Source organism: Crotalus tigris, unplaced genomic scaffold, assembly GCF_016545835.1.
Source record: "Crotalus tigris isolate CLP2741 ecotype Arizona unplaced genomic scaffold, ASM1654583v1 scf7180000020166.501630, whole genome shotgun sequence".
NCBI lineage: Eukaryota > Metazoa > Chordata > Lepidosauria > Squamata > Viperidae > Crotalus > Crotalus tigris.
Window position 1 is genome coordinate 244,851 of NW_024097884.1, and position 7,471 is coordinate 252,321.

The 7,471-nt window shown below is 40.7% G+C and overlaps 1 protein-coding gene across 1 annotated transcript in view; it reads right to left on the minus strand.

Annotated features, from left to right (window-relative positions):
• LOC120318289 (low-density lipoprotein receptor-related protein 1-like) overlaps window positions 1-7,128 on the minus strand; it is a gene marked incomplete at its 3' end in the record, with an annotated part of 251,793 nt that extends 244,665 nt beyond the window's left edge. Inside the window, exon 1 of the mRNA XM_039365706.1 lies at window positions 6,331-7,128. Coding sequence (XP_039221640.1) covers window positions 6,331-6,424 — 94 coding nt within the window. The remainder of the gene's footprint in view (window positions 1-6,330) is intronic.
• Between the last annotated feature and the right edge of the window lie 343 nt (window positions 7,129-7,471).

Sequence of the window (7,471 nt, forward strand, 5' to 3'; positions counted from 1 at the left end):
GATGTTGCAGTGGTCATAAGTGTGAAAAATGGCCATAAGTCACTTTTTCAGTGCCATTGTAACCGGTCACTAAGCGAACTGTTGTAAGTCAAGGACCACCTGTACGCATAAACAGTGCCAGTTAGAAAATGCTGTTATATTTGAACCGGGTTGTTGCAGCTCTTTGGAGCATAACAGGGACAAAACTAATAGCAAGGGGCATAAAAGGCAGCTTGTTATCTTCTTTCTGAATTCTGATCTTCTTCATTTTTCTTACATATTCATTGCAGTCCATGTTATTATCAATTGCGATTACAGCATTTTTATTTAAATATGGTGGAAGATCTATTCCTTCTCTCCTCCTCTACCGCTCCCCTCCCATCTTCCTTGAAATTTTTTGGAGGGGATGATCTCTCACCTACATATGATTTCAGCCAGACAAGTTCCCCAACTGTTGGTATCTTCAACTATATTCTCATACAATGATTAGTGTCCTGATCATTCTATCAAACCTCAAGAGAGACTATTCCTGGATGCAAATAGATCCCAGGCTTTGCCAATGAAAGCACGCATATACCTCCACACTATTCTTCTAATCACAAATTCTCACCACATCTCAAGGCATGACCACACGTTGCCTATATATGGTGGATCCAAGTCTATTATGGTAACATTCCTTAGCAAAAGTTTAGCATGGATTAAGCTTCAGTTACAATGATCAAAAGAAAACTCCCTGCCAATATGATCTTTCATTCATACAGCTGGATCATATGAATTTTTCCTAACTTCTCCTATTATCCTATCCCAATTGAAACCTTTCACAACAGCATGCAAGACTGTGCAGGCAAGAAAAAGATACAGCTGCCTTTTCATCTTTTAATCTCCACATCTAAGAGAAGTAACTTGTTAACATCAGTTAACATGGAAAATTAGCGGAATGTGGCATGCAGCAGTTCTCTATTTCTCCATTACAGATGATAATGGTTCTTTTATATTTTTATACATATATTGTGGATGGTTTATTGTGTTTTGTATGGATGTACTACTGTAAACTGCTGAGTGTCTCTTGATTGTGCTGGCTACAATAAGTCGTGGTCATCTAGTTATTCCGTTTTCTCAGGAAATGCAATTTGAGAAAGAATCCCTAAATTATCAATGTCTTCATCGTGACTCAAATTCTCTGAATGTTCCAGAGGAAGACAGGACAGTTAGCCTTATACACAAGAGTTACAGGGTTGCAACATCTATATGCTTTAAGAGTCAGTGCTGGAAAGGCCAAACTTCAACAGTCTAGACTCTAGAGATCTAGTGAATCTCTGAGGTTTCCAAAGAAGAGACTAGCAGTTTTGTTTTATCTTCCAGTGATGTTATCTTGTAGATAATAGCATTTCCACTACTCTTCAGGGTTCTTCAGTACTGTAAATGTCTTCATGAACAACTAATGCTCACCTGAGTTCACAGATCCCACATTCAGGAAATTATTTGCATATTCTTTAATGAACAATTTACTTTATTTCCCCTGAACAATAAAATGCAATGGGGAAATGATCTGGCTCCTTAACTGTACCACAGTATTAGCAAATCAAAGTTATTCAGAGAAAAAAATAGTCTTGCTTTTGGGTAAATACAGTAAGATTAACAGTCCATGCAACAATCTGACCACTTTCTGATGTTATTCATATTCAGATATTATTCTGTTATCAATGATTATGTCAAGGTCAATCATGAAGAAATCCTTGCACACTCTATGGATATTTCAGGCTTTTCTTGAATTATCAGATTTCATTCTTATTAAGCCTGAATATCTTACAAGAGAAATAACGACCTCTGGTTTTAACCCTAATACAGGCTATTAGGCCAGCCCACCAGACCTAAATGAGGCCTATCTCAAAGGTTACTCCATCCCACTGTCTGTCTGGCAATCCTCCACCACCACCACCAGAGCCCATCTCATTAGGCAGAGATCAGGCTAGAGTCAGAATTAGATAGGATAAGGTAAATTCCTACAGTCAGATATAGGAATGTGCTTCATATTTTGAGACAACTCAGAATTCAAAGCCAGCTGGCTCCACATTGTTAGTTTCTTGATGGGACTGAGGAAAGGGTTACCTGCTATAATGTAGTAGCTAGCACTGGGCCAAAATGCAGAAGATCTTAGTACAAATCTCCACATACCCATAATGCTAAGTAGTTATCAGAAGCCAGTTATTCTCCCTATCATGTACTTTACAGGTTTGTTGAAAGCTGTCAGAGGAAGGATAGAATATAACTTAAATGCATTCTGAGAGAGATTCTACTGTGGATCATCATAAAAATTGAGATAGTGGAAAAGCAACTATTGGTCCTGCTCAATCTAAACTATACAGCAAATAAATGATATATCTCTTCCTGGACTGTATTGCTGCAAGTGCCTGTGATGAGAATTGTTTGTGGAAGACAGCAATGGGGGTGGGGGGGGGGAGTGAAATCACACACTAAAAATTAGAAGGCTGCACTAAAATCCTTCTCTTTCATTTTTGTTTTTCTATAGTTTACTATCTGGGAATATCAAAGATATATATCTCCCCCATTTATGTTTTGAGATGGTACGGTCTATGAAGAAATCATTGTTGATGCTGGTTGTGTAAACCAGACCAATAATGTGTTCACACACGCAAACCTTTGTATTACAAAGTAGTTTTGGTGCCTCAGTGAATCACAGGGCTATTGCTAATATCAGAACCTCCATGTGTTCTAATGACTTAGTCATTAAATGTGAAACTTCCAGTTCAGTAACTCGGCGTACAGTATGATGTCCTCAGATCAACAAACCAGTCTTGCTTTCTTTCAGAAGAGGTAAAGATAGGGCCAGAGAAACTTGCAAGTGCTTACATGTAGCACTCAGTAATTTTTCTTGGCTCATGCATATAATAATATACACATACACGAACACACCCCTATCCTATCATGTTATATAAAATTTTAGGGCAGCAACAGCTACAGTCTGGAATTAGAATAGCACATCAATTTCACTGGAGTGTTCAAAAAGCTGTTTCCTACTGGTTCGGTGCTTTTTCCTTCATTACCCAGAACTGCTTATCGGAATGTCCTTTCTACCCAATGTAGGTAAAACTATTCAAGTCAATTCAAAAGTTCCTGTTGCAATTGGGTAATAGATTTGTGAAAAGCCACTTTTACCCAATTTGGGATAATTTAAATAGACTTGGGGAAAACTGTATTAGTTCCTTGTTAAACTCCCATTTCAAGTTGGTAGTAATAGAGGCCAAAAACCATAAACCAAAGACTTAACAGGAAAAGTTTAACAAATAAATCAATTTGCAAGTAAAGAATTTTTAAAATTTAAATACAAAATAAAAGTCAGAGTGGGGTAATGACCACTGGAAAAAAACGATTACATGCATTTCTAAGGTGATCTGACTTCTGTTACACATAAGTGTTAATCCAGATCCAGTTCTACCAAGTAGCAGACTGGGGAAGTTGCTTAGTAAATAGAAGAGTAGAGGATGAGAAAGGAAGAGCAGCAGCAGAAGCAAGATTTGGGTACCACATTACCTGCCCTCTTTTTCACAAGTCCATTAACCATGCACTTAACTTGAAAGATAGTAACACTAAGGCGGGAGACCCAATATGTCAGTAGTAGAAAACCTGTTTAGACATGCAATTCAAGACTTGGACCCTGAAAGTTTTTTTATATCAGAATTGAGAAAAGTTCTCAGTCTAATAGACAGGTTCTATTTTCAAGGGGAGCCAGTACTAGATCAAGAGTGCCATTGTTCTGGACACACAGGGCATCTGTAAAGGATGGCTTTTCAAACTTGGTGAAAAGGCAAGTTAGTTAGATTCTGCAAGAAAACTCCTTTTTTTTTTTTTTTTGCTTTTCACCAAACCAGAAGAGTTTTTCTTATACAGAGCAGTCCAAAACAAATAAGGGCCAGAGAAACCACAGGAAACATTCACAGGGAGTTATGGCAGTTCTAAGGTAGGATGGATTCCCCCTACCCAAAAGATGGAAGCACCATGAAGTTTTCCCATAAATCTGACTGCCACACCTTGCAAAGAAACCGATCCTTTAAAATTGCCTCAATTGCACTGTGTCTTTGTTCTTACAGTCTTTTCACCTAATCCCTATGCATTGCATATTTCATAAAGTCAGGATGGGGTGGGGGAAAATGAGAAGAATATTTCCAGGGCTAAGTTCTTACTTCAGTGATCTCTGTCTGAATATTAAGCCCTAAAGAATGAATGCCATCCAAGGAGTTTTTGCAAAAACAGAATAGCCCAACAGCTCACAAAAAGTCTTCTAGAGAGAAGTTGGAAAGGAAAAAAATTGACCTCTTCCAGATTCAGAAAAGGCAGAGAAGCAGGAGGTGGGGTTTTTTTGTTTTGTTTTTTTTAAAAGACAGCTGAGTTTTAGATTTTAGATTTCATGCTGTAATGACAGGGCACTCACTTTTGGCTTGATTGCAAGATATCCTGAAGTATACCATCAGACACCACCTGTTTTACCCACCCCTTCTGCCTAGCAGAGTGGTAAACAACTCTTACCTATCTTCAAAATTCCTCTTCTACAAAGAAGCTTCAAAATGTTACATGTAAAGAGGGTACAGCCCACCCTGCATATAGCATATACATTTTTTGGAAAGCAGGAAGCCATGTTTTCAATGCAGGAAACTAGACCTCTCCAGAGTGGATCTCTCCATAGTCAAAATTTCTGAGTCTGAAAAACCTCCATTATGATCTATGATCACCCCTCAAAGATAGCAATGTTCACATCATTTTACCTTTGGTGACAAAAAAAAGAAAGCACAGGCAATGCAAAGGGATAAGATATGAATTCCTTCTCTACAACCATTTTACATTAGAGAAGAGATGATACTTCGCAAGAACTATTTCAGTAGCAGATATAGTTACTTTTCCGATCCTTCAGGCTAAGGTTTCCCATGTTTCAGTTAGAGGAAATAGGCACTTCCTTAAACCCTCATTCTTACCTCTTCCCCACTAAATAATTCTTCTCCCCATCACTACATTCCATCTCTCCATCTCCTAAAAAAAATACCATTGTTGCCAATATATGACCTAACAGCCACATTATCCCTTGATATATGCCATGGCATAAGCAAGGGGCACAATGCAACCCCTCCTTCAATTTGGGGGAAGACGACAGAGTTTACTGATTTTGGAGATGGACTTCTCAGCCCAGGTTCTAGTATAATCCAGGCCTTTAGTGTCACCAGCTTCACACACATCTCCTATAATGCTAGATCTTTGCAACAATCAACATTAGTACTTGGCTCTCCTTGTCATTATTCTATCCCCAAATGTATTTTGTGGCGGAGCATTAATCTCCATTTTACAGCTTCCTTGCTAGTGAAGAGGTGTGATCTACTTGAGGTACCAGCTTCAGGCCTACGCAATGCCAGCAAAACAGGCTCCAAATCTCAATGAGAGTCTGGCTAAAAACAGAAGCAGCAATATCCTAAATAAATATTTATTCACGGGGAACAAGGAGCCAGAAAGACAGTTTAACTTGGGCATCTTCTTGGCACAGATAAGAATGTACAATAAATCTAGAAAGTACAAGGTTTTATATTATATTATATTATATATATATATATATATATATATATATATATATATATATATATATATATATATATATATATAACTGGACAGTATTGTTAAATAACTGGACAGTATTGTTAAGGCTGTAATCCTCTACACTACTATCTGGCAGAAAGCCCCGTTGAACTCAATGGGACTTGCTTTTGAACATTCACTGGAATGCACTATTTCACTCTCATTGTGTTCTAAAGCGAAACACTGGCAGCAGGGGCAGGAGGAGAAATTCCAGAGATCTCTCCATTCAACATTTGAGAACAGATTTCATTTTAGAAAGATTTCTCTCATTAAGTAGTTTCTCATTTTATAGCCTGATCTTTTTGCCAGGGGTCCCCTCCCTCAAAACAACCCTAACTCCTACCTATCTTCATACCTATTCACACAACCATTTGTTCCTGGAAAGAAATCTGCATAAGCCTCAATGGTTTGGCAAGGGGCAGGAAAACAAAAACACAGTCAAATGAATGTAAAATATGCAACACCTTCTTTCATACATTTGAGGTGGTTTGTATTTGGGGAGAGGTTGTTTTCTCTCCGAAGTGGAAAACAAATGTGAATTCCTGGAGCAACAATCCCCTTCCTCATCCCAAATTTTTAGGGAAAACTATTGTATTAAAAGGGGGGGGAGAGGTCAAGGAAGGCTTACTTTTTAAAAAAGACAATGCAACAAGTAAAAGTAACCAGAATAAGATAAAATGCATGGTATAGAAGGGGGGAAAGGATTCAACTCACCTTCAAGAGTAAAAACAGGGGCGATCCCTATTAGCATGTGCAAAATTCCTAGTGAAAGCAGCAACAGCCCCACTTCTACTCTGTGGGGCAGCATGTTTGTGCAAAAATATTTCAAAAAATAAAACCAGGTTGCCAGATAGTCCACGAAAGACGCACAGTTGCAGCTGCTATTTCTTCTTCGTTGCTGCTCTTCTTCAGTCTCTCCTTCCAAGGGTCTTCAATTCTTTCACCATCCACTGAAGCAGAAGCGGGAGGGGGGCGACGGCAAGGAAAAGCCCCTCTCCCTCCTCCTCCCTCCCTCCCAGCCCAGGAGATGAGAAAACCCAGCAGCGGCAAAGGCTGGGGAGGGGAGAGGAGGGGGGTTCAGCCCTTCTAAGCGAGAAAGAAAAATTGCATGCGGGGGGGGGAATGGGGATGGGGGAGACGATCAGCAGCAGTCCGCTTCTTCTGCACTAGGTTAAAAACAAGCCAAGGTAATCGCAGTGGGCATCAAAGGTTCCAAGAACGATGCATAGGGAAGAAAGAAGCCGGGGGAGGGGGGCGCCGACAGAAGGGAGAGAAGAAAATAAAAAGGGGGTACTTCTGGATTCCGAGAGAGGTGAAGACAGCAGTTCCTCTTCCTTTGCAGCCTCTCTGAGTGATGGAGAGGGAAGGATGCACGGGGTTGATGCCGTTCGCACCCCGGGAACGCTTTATGCACGACGCGTTCCTACACCTCCCGCCACCACAGCCGGACGAAGGAAAAGCAACCCCCGCCTGCCGCACCAGTAGCCTCAGCCGCCTGATGGAGCTCGCGCCGCCTTCTGCCTGCCTGACGTCATAGGCTCCCAGGGAAAAGCAGGGGAGGGCGCTGCAAATGGGGGCTACGCGGCAGTGGGCTTAGGGCGCATGCGCTTTCTGATGCACTGGTAGCTGAATGGGGTGGGGGGGAGGAGAAGCGGGCAGGTCGTACTTTAAAACCCCTCCAAAGGAGGATTCATCAGCATAGCGGCGGGGGAGCGAAAATGGGATGCACGTGGATGCAGGGTACAGCCAGCGTTAAGAGCTGCTTCCTCTGTGTACCTCCAAATCACATAAGCACAAAATACAAAAGTCTGCCTATCTCGGGCAAAAATGTCAAAGGGCGACAACGCGCCCTCTT